Source organism: Erpetoichthys calabaricus, chromosome 1 (assembly GCF_900747795.2).
Source record: "Erpetoichthys calabaricus chromosome 1, fErpCal1.3, whole genome shotgun sequence".
NCBI lineage: Eukaryota > Metazoa > Chordata > Cladistia > Polypteriformes > Polypteridae > Erpetoichthys > Erpetoichthys calabaricus.
In genome coordinates, this window is record NC_041394.2 from 334,211,789 (window position 1) to 334,231,719 (window position 19,931).

Genomic DNA, 19,931 nt, shown 5'->3' on the forward strand with positions numbered 1-19,931 from the left:
ACACACAACTTAGAATAAACCCAAGGTAAGATGTTAAGCAATTTGAAAAAATCAATGGAATCAGTTTCTACATCATGGCTTTATTGAGAAAAAGGTAGATGGAGCAAACAGCAAAATCCATCAATTATGCAAGACAAAATTACTTTGGTACTACTTTTTCTAATCCACAATGGTGATCTTTGTTCCTTGACCAAAATAATCATATTTCTGGTCAGCTTTCAGGTGCAGACTATCTTCACTTCCAACATGAACCTGCATGGGAAACAGAGAATAACATCAAAATTGTTGTATAGACAACACGCAAGGTCACAATAGGAATACCAGATTTGTCAGTGCTGACATCTAATTTAAATTTTAAAATTACACCTAACAATATCAATAATGCTGAAAATGGAAGCATTAATTAGAATATTGTAAGGAAATCAAGCAATTCCCCTTGAATGCGCCCCACTGGACTGAAACACAAACTACCAAAAAGGACAAGTTGGTCTATTTATACTCTCAGCTTGCAGAAAACAGACATCTACATGCACAAGAGACCACCGAGCAGACGTGTTTACCTTGATCCAGTAGTAGATTCCATTCTCCTTCTGACTTGTGAATTCTTCAAAACTTTTGCCTACTTGTTTCTCAACATCGGGAGGCAACTATGAAGTTAAAAGCAGTCTGGATTTAGGAGGATCACACAATATTTCCTTCAGCTTCTCACCATAATACTCATCCATTTTCAGTCCCTACTCTTTCCTTGTCACAATCATAAAAGAGTCAAACTGAATCCTGTTACCAAACTTAATAAAAGTTAGAAAAACGTTAGAAAATGTGTGCATTGTGTAACAGTCAGGTAGGTTCAGAGGTTTATACAATATTAGTTAATTTACTTAATCAAAGAGACAGAAATTAGATTTTGCTTATTAAGCTGTTTTGTAAAAAGTCATATTCAAAATTAAGTGAAAACAGCATGTACAGTAATTAGATAGATAGATAGATAGATAGATAGATAGATAGATAGATAGATAGATAGATAGATAGATAGATAGATAGATAGATAGATAGATAGATAGATAGATAGATAGATAGATAGATAGATAGATAGATAGATAGATAGATAGATAGATACTTTATTAATTACGAAGGGAAAATTCACAAAAGAATTATCCAGCGTCACATGGTTAAAGTCTCCAGAGAGTACCATAAGCGCCTCAGGGTGCTGTGTTTGCACCTTTTTGTGTTCACATAGAGAGCAAATCCTCCTCCTTTCTGCTTCCCGCAGGTATTGGCGTCTTTAGATGTATTAGTATTAGAAGAGTACATGTATTAGTAGAGTAAATACAACACATTTTTAATAAAATGTCACAATAGCATGCAGTTAAACTCCCAGCTCAAAAGAAATAAAGAAAAAGTTAAGAAAATCTGCAAGTTCTAAAGCTAAAATTGTTGGCTGCATTGTACCATGATGGAGAGCAAGCCACTGTGTCTGTGTGTCAATAAATGATCAAGTTAGAGAAATACTGAATCATCACAAATCTGTAGATAATGCAGCAGTGAGGCTGTTTATTGTGTGTAATGTAAATATAATTATTTATTCGTGTTTATTCAACTTGGGCGTGAAAGGTTACAGAGCTTGTTTACTCTTCAACTCATTTTAGAAGAATAAATAGACTTTTTGTAATCCTTGCTTTGCTTTTTTTTTACCTTTTATGTTTTTTAAGATCATTTAACTTATCTGGTATGACTTTAAACAGCAGGAGAAGTGAGTTGGTGAGGTTGAGTTTTGCTCAAGCCACTGATGTGACACACACACAGCTCTGCTGGCATGGCAGCAATTCATCTATTTTGCCATTAGGAATGGCCAATGGATTAGAAAAATATACACATTGAAATAATCTTTCATAAAATAAATTTGAAATAGTAAATTTGAGGTTGCAGAGAATGTTTCTGTATTTACATTAACAATTTCAAAAATTTGCCATTGCTTTTTAAATTTCAAAACTCTGAAGAATAAGTGTATTATACCACTGATACAGAAAGGTGGACAGACAACAATAACGACAAGAGGAGGCGAGTTCCACATTTTGTTTGAATGGTCCTACAAAGTGGATGTTACACAGATGCTTGCCATTGTAATATGTGCAATTTTCCTTTAAGTGATTATACACAGTGCTGAGAAAAGGTATTTGCCGCCTTCCTATTTTTGCTTATTCATAACACTTAATTTGTTTGTGATCACCTAACAAATTAGTGTAATACAAAATACATACTGAGTAAACAGAATACACAATATCTAAATGATCAGTTGATTCATTGAAGGTAAAAGGTTCATCAACCCACAATTGATTGCCTCCTAAGCATAGAATTTGTGATAAGATATGTGACTTGTTAAAGTTAGGTAAGCTACTGATTGTTATCTTATTTGAAAAATTGAAAAAAATGATTAGAATTCGTATTGCTTATACATCTACAAAAATGTAGAAGAAATACTTGGGTGCTGACTGTGTTGTTTGATAGTATGTTGTAACGCAGGGGTTAGTTGTACTCATAATGCCAGCTTTTGTAATTGACTTGTTTTGGTTATCAGGTGCACCCCACTTTAAAAAGTATTAAAGATCTCTACAAAAGCTGTTTTTTCACAATGCACAACATTTTATACCCTTCAACTTTACTGCAATACAACCAAGAAAAGCATCACAAAACTGTGAGTGCCTTTCAGAGTGCATCTGTCTGTCTGTCTGCATGTGGCTCTGCCACAGAGAAGAACAGAGATGGACTGACATGGCGGAACCATTGGAGTGCAGTTGGATGAGTCACCTGACAGTACTTCATTCTGTATACTCCTGCTGAAAAAGTAGCATCCAATAAATGGTGGGTATGTTTAGAGTTTGATGCTATGGTTTCCAGTGCTGTTTAAAATGCTAAAATTGCTGCTCCATCACCTACATCAGTAGCAACTTCTGAAAAGAAGTTCTTTGAGGATCAGCTTAGTTAAGTGCAAACTCAAACATCAATGTGGACGAGTTAGGCACTCTGATCTGATCAGATTCTGACTCGGATCTCTGATTCTGTGTAGAAAAATCTTCTTATTAGAACAGCTGTAACAGCAATGAAGTCATTGCACTCAATCGTAATATGGAATCCTAGAGGCAGATTTTGCTATAAGACCCAAAAGCTGACAACACTTAGAAAACAAAAGTGTATTATTTTTCATTTGAGGAGAGCTCTTTACATACTATACATATGTATGTGTGTGTGTATTGTGTGTATACACACACTCACACTTTTCCTTGTTGAAGGTCTAATGCACAAAAATGAGTGGTGGTCAGTGGCAGGTGTTTTTAAACTGGGGGGCACCATATTGCACTTGGGGATCCATGGAAACCCTGGAAACATTCACATTTAAATATACATACATATATATATATCTTCATTTGGATCTTGATCTTTGTTTGTCCGCTAATTCACTGCCTTGTGTGGTGTTCCTGCTGTGTTCAGTAGAGGGCAGTAGTGATGGAGGAGGAGAGGAAGTGAGGGGGAGTATCGTTGGATGAGGTTGGAGTGTGGTGATTAATCGAATCAATGTCCAACGGTTTTGTTTTGTAATTTTGTTTCCCTTATAAAAAATCATAATGCTATGCGACGAAGGGCCCAGTTCACGACTGGCAGCCGCGTTTAAACAGGGAGCCCTTCACAGACAACTTTAACACGCGCATATATATATATATATCCAGAATTTAAGGATTGTTTTAAAATGATCACACTTAAGTATGATTAACTGAATATGGTCTTCCATTGTTGCTTTAAAATAGTCCCATATTAATATTATTAATGACTACAGCTGCAAGTTGGCAATATGTGAGAAGTTCTCAAGTGATATGTGAGGGAGCACAGACACACACAAGCAAACAAAACCAACAAAACCTGTGAAAAAGTGCTTCTTAAAAAACGTAATGCCTGAGCCCGTGTCTCTATGCTCAGCTTTACTTCAATTCCTTCGCTCTGAGTCACAGATTCCACACTGCACGACTCATCTCTATCTTGCCAATGCCATCTCGTTTTTATCTTCCGTGTCCACCGCCAGCGCTTCAAACTCCACATTTTCACTCCACACCTTCTTTAGTAAATCCAAGCTAGAACTGAGCCCACCCACAGAAACCACGGGGCAAAACCGAGGGATTTTTGCAGTAAAGACCATCTTAATAATTGAATGCTGTCTTTCTCCACCTCCTCCACTTCCCAACGAGAAGTTTGCACCGTGTCCTGCTCCAGCCCCCTTTCCAGTCTGACAACATTACAAAATTTTTAGTTTTAGTAAATGCTTTTAGTTTATCATCATTCTTTAAACAATTGTAGAAATTGTCAGACTGAGGCAGACGAATATACAATGCGGAACAACAGACAAATGTTAATGATTTCTAATAATAAAATAAGCACATTCAACATTTCAGTTTAGGGTTTTCTAATGTTAATCAACAGTGTGAAACTTTAGTTTCAGACAGAGGTGTCAATGTTCAGGAACCTCCATCCGTCCTTTTAAACAAATACGGGGCAGGCAGAGCTGTGTAGCCATGACACTGACTCAGACTTCACAGTGATTTTGAGTTATTCTGTTCTTTTTGATCCGAAGTATTATGTAACTTGTAAACTTTTTTTTAATCTAAATGCACATGTATCTGTATAATTTTGTAAATTAAAAGTATGGAAATTTTAGTCTTTTCTTTTTTATTCCATTTCAAACCACGCCATTCTTCTTGCATTAAAAATGTATTTAAAAGGTGTCTTTTATAAGACAATTAAGAGACGCACACACTCATATAAAAAAAAACTATGAGTAATCACTTGGTAAAACTCCAAAATAAGACATTAGGGATGTGGGATTGAAGAAACGTCACCTTTAGTTGTTTGTGCCAAATAAGAGTTCAATACTGAACAAGACCAAATAAATGTCAGGATTTTGAAACACTCAAAGTGCCAAGAAAAAATGGGATTTTGTGTAACAATCAGGCAGTGTGGTGTAGTGCTTAAGGTTTTGGAATTGATACCTGAGGTTGTGGTTTCAAATCGCACTACTGACACTGTGTGCCTGTGAGAAAGTCACTTGACCTGTCTGTGCTCTAATTGGGAAAAACAATAAAAATGTAAACAATTGTATCTCAAGCAGCAACAGTGACACAGTGGTAGCGCTGCTGCCTTGCAGTTAGGAGACCCTGGTTCACTTCCCAGGTCCTCCCTGTGTGGAGTTTGCATGTTCTCCCCGTGACTGCGTGGGTTTCCTCAGGGTGCTCCAGTTTCCTCCCTCAGTCCAAAGACATGCTGATTAGGCGCATTGGCAATCCTAAATTATCCCTGGTGTGTGTGTCCTGCGTTGGGTTGGCGCCCTGCCCAGGGATTTGTTCCTGTCTTGTGCCCTGTGCTGGCTGGGATTGGCTCCAGCAGACCCCTGTGACCCTGTGTTAGGATATAGTGAGTTGGAGACTGACTGACTGACAATCGTTTCTCTTTTTTTATCCAAATAATGAGTAATAATAATAACTCACGTCCATCCGTAATCTTATCTCGTCTTAAAATAATTACACTCACCTCTTTACTGATTGCTTTCACTGTGATATCTGCTGGTTTGATGTGTGTCCCCCCGCCAGGTACCTCAGCCATAGCTGTCTCTGGATTTAAAGGAGAAGCTCTGGATAGAAGTTAAACATCAAAGCTGTTGGAGGCAAATTATAGTAAACTGGCACAGAGGGTGGAACCTGAGTGGGTAGGCGGTGGGCAGGGCCCCAACACATTCTTTACCAAAACTACCCAGCCTGCTGTGTTGAGCATAGCTCGAAGGAGGTTAAGCTTTAGATATGCAATGTCATTACATGACATATTGTTTTCAGTTTTGTTTGCCATATCTGTCACCTGTTGGTCAAATGTTTATTTTTTCCCGTCTTTTTCTGGCAACACTGTGCTAAGATTATTTGCAATTATTCTCATTTTTCATTTGTCAATTATGATTTAATTAAAAAATTTTGGTTTAAAGGCGGCACCGTGGCGCAGTGGTAGCGCTGCTGCCTCGCAGTAAGGAGACCTGGGTTTGCTTTCCAGGTCCTCCCTGTGTGGAGTTTGCATGTTCTCCCCGTGTCTGTGTGGTTTTCTCCAGGTGCTCCAGATTCCTCCCACAGTCCAAAGACATGCTGGTTAGGTGGATTGGCGATTCTTAATTGTCGCTAGTGTGTGCCTGCGATGTGTTCCTGCTTTGCGTCCTGTGTTGGCTGGGATTGGCTCCAGCAGACCCCCATGACCCTATGTTTGGATTCAGGAGGTTGGAAAATGGATGGATGGATTTTGGTTTAAGACTATCACTTTTGTCCAAATCAAACTGCTCACTGCTGCACATTACCGATTTGTTAGTCACTCAGTCAGTCAGTCAGTCAGTCTCCAACCCGCTATATCCTAACACAGGGTCACGGGGGTCTGCTGGAGCCAATCCCTGCCAGCATAGGGTGCAAGGCAGAAACCAATCCCTGGGCAGGGCGCCAACCCACCGCAGACCGATGTGTTAATTACTGCATATATCATATATACAAAAATACACTACAAAATTTATATTTGTCTTGTGTTGTTTTCTTCACTTTTAATTTTCGAATTGACACTGGGTCAGTGGTGCTTGATTGCCTTCAGATGAGGTTATAAATACCAGTTGTCAGGTGGTTATAAAGTAGTGATAGGCTCACAATGCCCCGTGCAGTGTCTGAGGCTTCTTTCTGGTTGTGCATGAAATGCATTTGAAACTTTGAAAATAGTGAAATCCCGTTGGTTTACAGAAATCATAGCAGTTGTGAGCTGAGGAAGCGCAGATATGCAAGTCCTTGTTGATCGATCGCATAGTTTCAGTTGGTCAGGTGCACTAAAAGTGTTCATTTTGACCTCATAATGATCACATTGTCATTAAAATGCTGTAATAAATGGGCATGTTAGTATGGGTTGCACTTTTTGACTATAAAATAAGGAAGGGAGGTCACTCTTCCAAACTGAGTATAACGGCAAAGGCCCTTAAGCAGCTTTACACAAAGCAACGTAAACAATGACAGCAGGTCTCACATGGGGACATTGAGAATAAGAGGAATTAAAAAAGAGGGGAAGAGAGGAGAAGACGATAGCAGAACATCTCATGTCTGAAAGACATGGGAGTACAAGAAGAGAATGGAGGACGGAACAAAGAAATTGAACCACAGTCAGTGGCCTGAGCCCCAAATCATCAAAAATGTCTCCTACTGTGCTAATGACTTGATGGGAAGAAAGAGGACAGGCCACCAATCTGACAAGATACACACCAAAAGAGTGGAGGGTTTAAAGGTTACAGCCTGAGCAGATATTCAGCTCCTTTTATTGTGCCAATATTTATATGTGTTAATTTAATTATTTTACTGTGTTTTCACAAGCACAAAATATTTGCAGAATGAATAGCTTTAAAAGTTTTGTGCACATAAGATAATAATAATAATAATAGTTCCAAACATTTATGTAGCATTTTTCTCCACTACTTAAAGTGCCTAACAAAGTGAATGGGGAACAACTTCAAGTCCCACTAATGTGCTGCTCATCACTTGGATGATGCAACAGCAGCCATTTTTGTGCCAGTACACTCACCACACATGAGCTGTGAGGTGGTGATGGAGCAAGAGACAGATACCCAGTTAGAGACATTAGCATGAGTGGGCTATGGAGGGCCATTTAGCCTGGACATTGGGATACACCCTGCTCTTTACAAAGGATGTCCAGGGATCTTGAATGACCACAGAGAGTCAAGACCTCAGTTTTATGTCTCATCCAGAGGGTGGCACCATTTTACAGCACAGTCTTCCCATCACTGCACCGGGGCATTGGTCCACATTCAGACCACATGGTAAGCGCCCCCTGCTGGTCTCACCAACACCTCTTCCTGCAGCAATCCCAGCTTTTCCTAGATGGTCTGTCATCCAAGATCTGGCCAGGCCCAAACATGCTCAGCTTCAGGTGAATGACCTCTTCTGAAGCACAGGTGGTATAACTGCTGCTCATAGACAAAGTACCTATAAAAAGTATTCAGCACTTGGAGGTTTTTACATTTTATTGTTTTATAACACTGAATCCCAGTGAATTAAATTTTTCACATTGAATGAGACTCTTTAATATCAACGTGAAAACATCTCTGCACAGTGATCTAAATTAATTGTAAATATAAAACCTAAAATAACTGATTGCAAAACCAATATTTAGTAGATGTCCCCTTTTGCAGCCATGACAGCCTTCAGTCTGTGAGCACAGGTTTTCTCTCTCTGTCAATTTTGCACATCAGGGCACCACCATTTTCCTGCTTTCTTCTTTACAAAACTGTTCAAGGTCTGTCAGGCTGCATGTTAATTGTGTCTAAACAGCACTTGTCAAGTCCAGCCTCAAATTCGCAACTGGATTGAGATCTGAACTCTGATTCAGCCTCTACAGGACATTAACATTGTTATTTCCTGTGCATGGTCTGCAGAGGATTGAGAGACAGAGTGCAGCTCACCAGCCCCTGGTCTGGCATAGTACTTTTATTATTCAGGCCCTTTTGCTGCCTCCCAATCGCACGTGTGTGACAATAGATAGATAAATTAATGGTGGAAGCTTGTTGTATACAGTGCTCAACAGCTATGCTTGAAAAACAGTAGCGACACCTTTCAAAAAATTTACTAACATTCAAGTAAAATTTGCCCTTGATGAAACTATTCAAGAAAATGTTTTAAAGTATCTGATATTAATTGTATTTAAGTACAAGTAAAATGTATGATTTCTCACCATGTTATATCCATACATCCATTTTCAAACCCGGCAAGTGTCGAGCAGGTTCTCTGTCCACCTGGAGCCGGTCCAAGTGGGCATCACATGCAAGGCAGGAACAAATCCTGGACAGGCTGCCAGTCCATTACAGGGTAAACAATCACACACACACACCAGGGGCCAATTTAGCATTGCCAAACTTGCTGTCTTTAGACTGTGGGTGGAAAGTGGAGAACCTGGAAGAAACCCACACAACAATAGGAAGAACACACAAACTCCACACAGGAAGCAAGTAGGACTTGAACCACAGTCTCCTGGTTGCAAAGCAACAGTCATGGCACCCACCCATTTGTTATTTTGTCAAAAAAAGTTCTTAAAATCCTTAAAATAACTCAGACATTCATTTTGTGTGTGAGTCACATTACAATCACTAGAGTATCAGCCAAGTACCTGTAACTTGAAGAACCAACATTAAGCATGAGCGGACATCTTAATTACCGAATCCTAATTCAGTGTGAAGGGCGCTAATAGGAGAAATGCACAAGACAAATACACAACCTAAAACAAAACAAAAGTAAGATGTTAAGCAACTTTACAATCCAATCCATTTAATCGATTTTTGCATCAAGATTTCACAGAAAAAAGGTAGATAGAGCAAACAGTAAATCCAACCATAGTCAACTGTGCTATATAAAATTACATTGGCACTAGCTCATCACTGAGTTTTTTCGACTGTTTAATGGTGACCTCCACCCCAGGTCCAAAAACATCAAAATCTTGGTGAGGTTTCAGATGCACATAATCTTCATGTCCAACTTGAACCTGCATGGCAAACACAGAATAACATCTAAAGTTTGTCAAGGTCAACATGCAAAGTCACAATAGGAATGCCAGATTTGTCATTGTTCACAGAGAGTGAAATATCACACCTTGTAGTCCTTTAAAGTATCAAACATACATCTTATTTTGAAATTTTACAATTACAACTAAGAATCCAATAAAAAACTGGAAATTAAGAGAAAGAGAAAGAAAGGATGCTCTCACCTAACAGATCTAAACGCTAAAATATGATTTTAAGAGCCACTTTTTATGCAAGGATCAGTTTCAGCTGCACAGAGATTGGACTGACCAAATATTCCATTCCAGCTTTACAAAGAAAACTAGAGGTGTGGGAATCCTTGTACATAGAACAGCAGCATTTATAGTAACAGATGTAGTATCTGATCCTGAAGGGAGATATGTGATTGTTACAGGTAAATTATTTAACTTTAAAATGATATCTACTCACCCAATGTAGATGATAGGGACTTTATCCAAAACATACTTCACTCATTAAATTATAATGGCAGAGGACTTTAATGGTCTTTTAAAACCATACCTAGATAGGTCTTCTGCCACAAGTATGATGACGTCTAATACCGCAAAAACAATTAGACAGTTTGTAACTGACCACAACTTATCAGACCCATCTAGATTTCTAAACCCAAACTCAAGAGCATATTCCTTCCACTCATCACTGCTACTGAAGAATTGATTATTTTTTCATAGATAATAATTTCTTGCCTACGATGAAATGTTGTAAGTATGATGCTATCATTACTTTCGACCATGCTCCTCTGATCATGGAACTAAAATCATTATGCCCCACATACTCATCTTGCAGATGGCATCTTAACCCACTTTTATTAGCAGACGAGAACTGTACAGAATTTATATCCAAGCAAATTGATTTTTTTAGAGACAAATACATCCTCAGAGGTTTCTGCAGGAATATTCTGGGAAACTCTGAAGGCTTTCTTAAGAGGACAGATTATCTCATATCTTCCCCACAAAAATAAATTGGAAGCCAAGAAGGTATCAGAGGTTATCAGTGGAATTTACAGAACAGAACAATAATATGCCAGGTGTCCAAATGAACCCCTTCATAGGCAAAGACAGGATCTGCATTTAGAACTCAAACTCTTGACAACTAAAGAAACAGAACAACTCATTTCTAAATCAAAACATCATTACTTTGAACACGGAGAGAAACAAATTCACAATCAGGAACTTGCAATGCAATCCCAGTAATTACCAACACAAACGGAGACAAAATCATTGATCATAACAGAATAATGCACACATTTAGAAACTACTATAAGTCCTTATATTCTACTGAGCTTAAAGAAGACAAGACACAATCTAATGCATTTCTCACATTGCAGAGGAACTGGATAAACTTCTGGCACTTTGAGAATTACTAGATACTATAAACTCACTTCAGAGTGGGAAAGAAGCACACCCTGATGGCTACCCTGCCAAATTTTATAAAACATTGTCAATTAAGCTTGCTCCCCTTTTATTAGCAACATTTACAAAAGCTAGAGACAATAAAATTCCACCTCAAACTTTTTGTCAAGCTCTAATTACTGTCTTTCCTAAACAAAATAAGGACTTATTACAATGTGCATCATACAGACCAATTTCACTTCTGAACAACGATGTTAAGATACTCTCTAAAGTCCTAGCTAGGAGAATGGAGAAAGTGTTCCCTTCGGTAATATCACAAGACCCAAGAGGATTTATTAAAGGCAGACACTTACCTTCCAATCTCCAATGCCTATTTAATGTAATATATTTACTCACAAAGTCTAACACCCTAAAGATCTTATTATCGCTGGATGCAGAAAATGCATTTGACATGGTCAAATGGAACTACCTTTGAACTACATCGGAGAAATTTGGATTTGGCCCGAACATTTGTGTGTGGATCATACTACTGTATACCAGTCCAGAAACTTCAGTTTGTATTAACAACATTAATTCAGACTACTTTAAACTAGAACGTGGTACTAGGTGCGGACGAAAGGTCGAGACAACAGCAGGCAGACACCAATTCAAATAAGCAGAGTTCTTTTATTCTTTACCATTCTTGATGAGCAGATCAGCTTTGCAAGGCCTGCCAGTTTTTTTCACTGACAGTCTGAAGTGCAAAAAAGCTAATCTTAGGGGGATGAGCTTCCTTTTTATAAGATAAATTTTAAAGAAGCGCTTCAAAAATGCTTGAGTAAGTTCGATTACATCCAAATGTCACAGAACATTCTTACACAATTTGTTGATTACAACGGAAAACGGAAATCCTAATCTTTTATATAGTTTTTGGAAAATTTAACAGAAAACTTGTCATACACTTGGCAACTTATGTAGACAATAACCAGACATATCCTTTGATTCAACTGTTATGCATGAGGAATTGCCCTAGGGAGCTGACTCAGGGTGTCTTTGCATAAAATATACAGCGTATACTAAAAACAGTTTCTTTGTATAAACCATACATAGGCAGGGTAGAACAAGCAGTCAACACAAGCGTAGCATTATAATATCATAATAGGATTATATGATAGATATTTTCATATTCCACATTCCATACCTTAACATTCTTAATGCATTCATATAATTAGCACAAAAGAACTCTTGTACTTGCAAACATAACATTAGTTTTGGTTTACATAATAAATGGTACAAAATATTTTTAGACACTGCTGAGACAAGTTCGGGTGTAGCCAAAAACTGCATCCTGTAATGGTCAATCACATGATCTTGTTTTGGCTCTTTCAGGACTCAGTTTTTATGCTATGTAAGCACGCTTATTTATCTGTTATAATAATACCTAGCCACACAGAGAACATGTAGATTTTCATACAGAATCTAGCAATAGATTTTAAATTCCATTCCACATAGGCAAGGATGCACCTTGTCACCACTGCTTTTTGCAATCACCTTTGAGCCACTGGCAGTTCACTGTCGAAATTCTTATGAGATAAAGGGGATTATCAGAGAAGGACTTGAACAGAAAATTTCTCTATATGCAGATGATATGGTACTGTATATATCAGATCCACAAAATACTGTGCCTGCAGTCCTAACAGCACTAATAGAATTTCAAAAGATTTCTAGTCTCAGAATCAATTTTAATAAAAGTGTGCTCTTTCCAGTGAATTCTCAAGCAGACAATATCAGATTGGATTCCATCACTTTTATCATTGCAGATCAGTTTAAATACCTAGGGGTAAACATCACAAGTAAACATAAAGCTTTTTATCAACAGCATTTTGTCATCTGTATGGAAAAAATTAAGCAAGACTTTCATAGATGGTAAACCCTTCATCTCACTTTAGCTGGAAGAATTAACAATGTTAAGATGAATATACTTCCTAAGCTTCTTTTCTTATTTCAAAACATTCCAATATACATCGATAAATAATTTTTTCAGAAATTAGATTAAACCATAACCTCATATATTTGAAATTTAAAACATTCCCATATCCAAAGGGTGACCCCACAAAGACCTAAGGTGGAAGGTGGCATGGCTCTACCTAACTTTCAATTTTATTACTGGGCAGCAAATATACAAGCTATAAAAACCTGGACATGGACACAAATAGATGAACAGACACAGGCTTGGTCCACAATAGAAATAAAATCCTGCAGTACTTCTTTATATTCCTTGCTTTGTACCTCAGTAAATACAAGTCATAGCCAATATACTAACAACCCAATTGTGCTTCACTCATTCAGAATCTGGAACCAATGTAGGAAGTATTCTTAAGATAGAGAAGCTTTTATCTGTGGCACTTCTTTATGAGAACCACCTTTTTCCACACTCTCAAACATATGTGAGTTTTTAATGTTTGGAAAACATCCATCCATCCATCCATCCATCCATCCATCCATCCATCCATCCATCCATCCATCCATCCTCTTCCACTTATCTGAGGTCGGGTCACGGGGGCAGCAGCTTGAGCAGAGATGCCCAGACTTTCCTCTCTCCGGCCACTTCTTCTAGCTCTTCCGGGAGAATCCCAAGGCGTTCCCAGGCCAGCCTGGAGACATAGTCCCTCCAGAGTGTCCTGGGTCTTCCCCGGGGTCTCCTCCCAGTTGGACGTGCCCGGAACACCTCGCCAGGGAGGCGCCCAGGAGGCATCCTGATCAGATGCCCGAGCCACCTCATCTGACTCCTCTCGATGCTGAGGAGCAGCAGCTCTACTCTGAGCCCCTCCCAGATGACTGAGCTTCTCACTCTATCTTTAAGGGAGAGCCCAGACACCCTGCAGAGGAAACTCATTTCAGCCGCTTGTATTCGCGATCTCGTTCTTTCGGTCACTAACCATAGCTCATGACCATAGGTGAGGGTAGGAACATAGATTGACTGGTAAATTAAGACCTCTGCCTTACTGCTCAGCTCCTTTTTCACCATGACAGACAGATGCAGAGCCTGCATCACTGCGGACACCGCACCGATCTGCCTGTCAATCTCACGCTCCATTCTTCCCTCACTTGTGAACAAGACACCAAGATACTTGAACTCCTCCACTTGAGGCAGGATCTCGCTCCCAACCCTGAGAGGGCACTCCACCCTTTTCCGGCTGAGGACCATGGTCTCGGATTTGGAGGTGCTGATTCCCATCCCAGCCGATTCACACTCAGCTGCAAACCGATCCAGAGAGAGCTGAAGATCACTGCCTGATGAAACAAACAAGACAACATCATCTGCAAAAAGCAGTGACCCAATCCTGAGTCCATCAAACCAGACCCCCTCAACACCCTGGCTGCGCCTAGAAATTCTGTCCATAAAAGTTATGAACAGAATCGGTGACAAAGGGCAGCCCTGGCGGAGTCCAACTCTCACTGAAAGCGCGTTCGACTTACTGCCGGCAATGCGGACCAAGCTCTGACACCGGTTGTACAGGGACCGAACAGCCCTTATCAGGGGGTCCGGTACCCCATACTCCCAGAGCACTCCCCACAGGATTCCCTGAGGGACACGGTCGAATGTCTTTTCCAAGTCCACAAAACACATGTAGACTGGTTGGGCGAACTCCCATGCACCCTCCAGGACTCTGCTAAGGGTGTAGAGCTGGTCCACTGTTCCGCGACCAGGACGAAAACCACACTGTTCCTCCTGAATCCGATGCTTGACTATCCGATGGACCCGCCTCTCCAGAACCCCAGAATAGACTTTTCCAGGGAGGATGAGGAGTGTGATCTCTCTGTAGTTGGAACACACCCTCCGGTCCCCCTTCTTAAAGAGGGGGACCACCACCCCGGTCTGCCAATCCAGAGGCACTGTCCCTGATGTCCATGCGATGTTGCAGAGACGTATCAACCAAGACAGCCCTACAACATGCAGAGCCTTGAGGAACTCCGGGCGTATCTCATCCACCCCCGTGGCCCTGCCACCAAGGAGTTTTTTTTTTTTTTTAACTTACCAGTAATACATTTTTTTCACTACCTTTAAATTAGAATCTTTGTTAAACAGAAACTACCCAATTTTCCTCACCTCCAACCAACCTCAATAATGGAAAAAATATTGATCAATCTTGAGGACTCAGACAGCATTTTCATAATGTATAAAACCATGCACCACTCACTCAACATCTCAGAAAAGGAATGGAAGGTAGCAATGCACAGAATTCAGTCAAGCTCCATATGTACAAAAGTACAGAGCCCGCGAGGGGACATGGGAGAAAAAAAAACTTAATGGGTGAAAAAAATATATACAGTAATCCCTCCTCCATCGCGGGGGTTGCGTTCCAGAGCCACCCGCGAAATAAGAAAATCCGCGAAGTAGAAACCATATGTTTATATTGTCATGCTTGGGTCACAGATTTGCGCAGAAACACAGGAGGTTGTAGAGAGACAGGAACGTTATTCAAACACTGCAAACAAACATTTGTCTCTTTTTCAAAAGTTTAAACTGTGCTCCATGACAAGACAGAGATGACAGTTCTGTCTCACAATTAAAAGAATGCAAACATATCTTCCTTTTCAAAGGTGTGTATGCCAGGAGAGAGAGAGAGAGAACAAAGCAAGCAGTCAAAAATCAATAGGGCTGTTTGGCTTTTAAGTATGCGAAGCACCGCCGGTACAAAGCTGTTGAAGGTGGCAGCTCACACCCCCTCCGTCAGGAGCAGGGAGAGAGAGAGAAACAGAGAAAAACAAACTGAAAAATCAATACGTGCCCTTTGAGCTTTTAAGTATGCGAAGCACCATGCAGCATGTCGCTTCATGAAGCAGCTGCACACAGAAGGTAGCAATGTGAAGATAATCTTTCAGCATTTTTAGACGAGCGTCCGTATCGTCTAGGTGTGCGAACAGCCCCCCTGCTCACACCCCCTACATCAGGATCAGAGAAAGTCAGCGCAAGAGAGAGAGAGAGAAAAGTAAGTTGGGTAGCTTCTCAGCCATCTGCCAATAGCGTCCCTTGTATGAAATCAACTGGGAAAACCAACTGAGGAAGCATGTACCAGAAATTAAAAGACCCATTGTCCTCAGAAATCCGCGAACCAGCAAAAAATCCACGATATATATTTAAATATGCTTACATATAAAATCCGCGATAGAGTGAAGCCGCGAAAGGCAAAGCGCGATATAGCGAGGGATCACTGTATACTTTTGCGAGATCTCGCAATAGTTTTATTGTAAAAGTACTTCCGGGTCAGTGGGTTACCATAGACATGACAACAGTGGAATAATGGAACCAGTTTTATTTTGAACTTGGCCTCAAATATAAAGATATTAATCAGTGCTTGGCAGTAAACACGGTTTACACATGAGTGAGAGACAGTTGAAACGAATACTTAGCGCAAAGGGCTACTCTCATCGGAAAACGTACTCCGAACTGGTGGACATGGGGGAATTCATTCGTAACCAACTGCAGTACTCTGGGCAGCTTCACGGGTACAGATGGATGTACGCTAATTGCCGAGAACATGGACTATGCGTGAGGAAGGAGGATGTGCGCTTGACTATGAAGGAGTTGGATCTCAGAGGAGTGTTGTTAAGGCAGGCAAGACATCTCAGACGACGGAGTTACTTTTCAAAAGGGTCGAACTTCACCTGACACCTGGATTCATATGATAAACTTAAGCCATACGGTATTGGTATAAAAGGATGCATTGATAGCTTTTCCAGAAAAATCATCTGTTTTAATGCCTACACAACACATAGTGACCCAAAGGTGATTGGTGAATATTACATGGAAGCAGTGCAATGTTTATTTGGTTGTCCTAGAGTCAGGGGTGATCTTGGAACTGAAAATGGTTATGTCAGAGGGTTTCAGCGTTTCCTCCTCCCCACTCAGCCAGACAATACACTTGACAGTTTCCTGGAGGTAGCCAGCACTGCCAAGCAAAGAATTGAGTATTGGTGGTGTTTTTCTTTGCTGCCAGTGCATAGAGTTATGGTTATGCTTGTTTTCAGACCTCAGAGACAATGGCTTCAAAGGCTTTCCTTCTCCAGTTTTCTTGCATGGGACTTATCCAGGTGAGTTGATGAATGATAATGTTTTCACATAGTGTTATATGTGTGTTTGTTTGTGAGAAGCGAGGGGAAGAGCAGGAAGAGAGAAGAAAGAGAAAGAATAGAAAAAAGATGATAGGATGGGAAATTACAGAGTCAAGGATGATGCAGAGAGAGGGGAGAATTACAGTTAAAAATATGGTGTGTAGATATTATATTATACAGCTCTGCTTCATATATGATTCAAGATTATTAGTTGCCTGCCTAAATCTGCATGCATATTCTCTTTATCAGGATGAGCTGGATGATACTGCACAGGTTTGGAATGCGCACACCATCAGGCCATCCAAAAACATAAATGTCCCCAGCGGTTGACCTAATGTAATGTTTGCTGTGCCTGAACTGTATAGGACAAGTGATTTTCTAAACCCAGTTGAAGATGACCATGTTCAACTGTACAAAAACGAATGTGTTTTTCGGTCAGCCAAACCCTGCAATCCGGATATATATGAACTATGCAATATTATTATGGCAAAGACCCACCTCAATCTACCAAATGATCCATATCAAGCTGTGAACTTGTACATGTACCTTAGAGAGGCAAATAATGCATCTCTGTAAGTCCAGAGTATCTTGGAGGGGTCACTTCATATATGGCTTCAAAAAGGAGTTCAGTGAGCCTAACATGTTGCTGCTTGTCAAACGTTAATTTGTCTGTTTGGTCATTTGGTCAATCAGTGAAAAATAATCAGATTTAATTTTGATAACCAGTTGTAGTTTAGACAAGAATTGACATAATTTGCTGGTCCAGCTGGAAAGAAACCATACATTAGATAATCACAATTCTTTTCACAAAGAAAACTGAATCCAAAAACAAGGCTTGTTACTATCTACTACTGATCAGCACTACTGTCTGCTTTAAAGGAGGTCCATTTCAAAGTAGTTGCTGGACAGGATGTTATCAAACTCTGTGCAAAATTCTGGGTAAGAACACTGCATGGTACTTCCAGTGTAGGTGGCCTTCCGTTGAGCCCAATTTCAGCATTAAAGCTGACCAAAATCTTGTCAACACATATAACAGAAGAACCAGTGCAGAACAATTTTTTCATCTTTGTCTGGGTCACCATTTTTCACATAACGCTGGAGATGGTTGAAGATTGTCTGTTCTCTTTGAGTCAGTATCACCTTTGTTGTCTCTAACATTTGTGACACTCTTTTTCTGGTGGCTTTCTTTGACTTATACAGAGACAACACTCTTTCCTTGTCTGGAAGTTTCAGCTGTACCGATGCCATAGGTGTGGAGAAGCAATCTACTATATATTTTGGCTCTTGGAGAATGGCTTTATGAGCCATTGTGTGGATGGCTGCCTCAATGTTGTACTTTGGATGGAGGAAATGGGAACCCATCCTTGTAAAAAGATCAAGCAAGTCCTCGATTGTGTCCCGGAGAGCCTTTTCAACAGGAGGAAGATAATTTAGAAATGACATCATCAGAATATCCGCATCAACAGAGTCGGTTCCATGGATGCAGGCTAATATAAAAGCCTTTTGAAAGTTTAGCTGGCATGACACCATGGTCTAGTAATCCTTTCACTCAGATACGTCCCACAGCTTGCCATTCAGCCTCACAGAAATCTTGCCGCAGCCTCAGAACCCACTCTGTTTCCCCTACACACTGTTCAAGCAACTGCTCCCAGAATGCTGTATAAACCTCACTAGACACACCAGCATCATCAATGGCTTTCTCATCTACAAAGTCCATTTTTAGAGTCAAGTCTATTATGCTGCTGTCCATAAATACTTTCAAAAGATCTTCAACAATCTTTACCCTTCGGACTGATAAACACCATGGGCTCTCTGGGTTCCCTAAGTTGTCAGTTGAGAAAGATGAGGAGAGTTGGCTGCTTGAATTTAAAGGCAAGTCTTGTGGTCCACTGTCCTGCTAGAACAAACAAAAAACATTTCAAAAAACACTGATAGCATCACAATGATATTAAAATTACTTTCCAAACCTGACAACATTCCTTCATGGCTTCACAGTGTATTAAACAACTACATTTACAGGAACAGAATTGGTATACCAGATAGCTGACTTTTACATGTCAAATTATCCCTTAAATCATGACTCGATATTTGGATTAAGTAATCTTCACAGTAATTATATTAACAAGTAACAATCATATAAATGATACAGGTTTGTTTGTAAAACAGCAAAACAGAAAAAAGAAATCTTCAAAAGAGCTGCATGTAGGATTGATTGATATATTTTCCCCTGCTTTGCATCTGCTATCAATACGGATCAATTCGGATGAGTGGAATAATGTTCACCACCATATTATAGTAGTTATCATGATCCCAAATATACAGAGATCATCCAAATTATTATTTGTTTGAAAAGAATCCCCGAGTTCTAACTAACTGCAGAATGATACAAGTTAGCCAATTTGCTTTAAAAGAAGATAAATATGTGATTTATATCACTAGGGCACAACACACTGGCAGCGTATGTGATCATCCACCACCAGACTGATGTGAAAATATGAACTTTTATCCTGGTCTTCCCTATTTTTTGAGTTATCATATAATAAACCAAAAATGCCAAATATTTCCAATGCATAAGTTCTTTACGGTTATGTAATGTCATACTATCACTTAAAGGATGTATGCAGGCTGTTTGCTGTGCTGTGTTTTACCTGTGCAGTCTGCATTTCTTCTTCATTCACGGACAGCACATGTAGCGGATGTTGGCCACTAGCTGATGACAAAGGCTCTCCATCCAGTTCTGCACTCTTAAATAATAAGTAAGATGAAAAAACACAATCACTATATTAATTTATACAGTATTAACTGACAGCAGACATACAAGCCAAAAATGTTAT

At 39.8% G+C, this 19,931-nt stretch overlaps 2 protein-coding genes across 2 annotated transcripts in view; both read right to left on the reverse strand.

The window, feature by feature from the left end:
- LOC114664714 (cystatin-B-like) overlaps window positions 1-19,931 on the reverse strand; it is a 99,144-nt gene that overhangs the window by 62,572 nt on the left and 16,641 nt on the right. The window lies entirely within an intron of this gene.
- Window positions 65-5,682, reverse strand: LOC114664736 (cystatin-A-like). The gene is made up of 3 exons (XM_051927817.1): window positions 5,572-5,682; window positions 561-647; window positions 65-252 (listed from the first exon to the last, which is right to left on the reverse strand). The coding sequence occupies exons 1-3, from the start codon at window positions 5,641-5,643 to the stop codon at window positions 160-162; spliced, it is 252 nt and encodes an 83-aa protein (XP_051783777.1). The 5' UTR covers window positions 5,644-5,682; the 3' UTR covers window positions 65-159.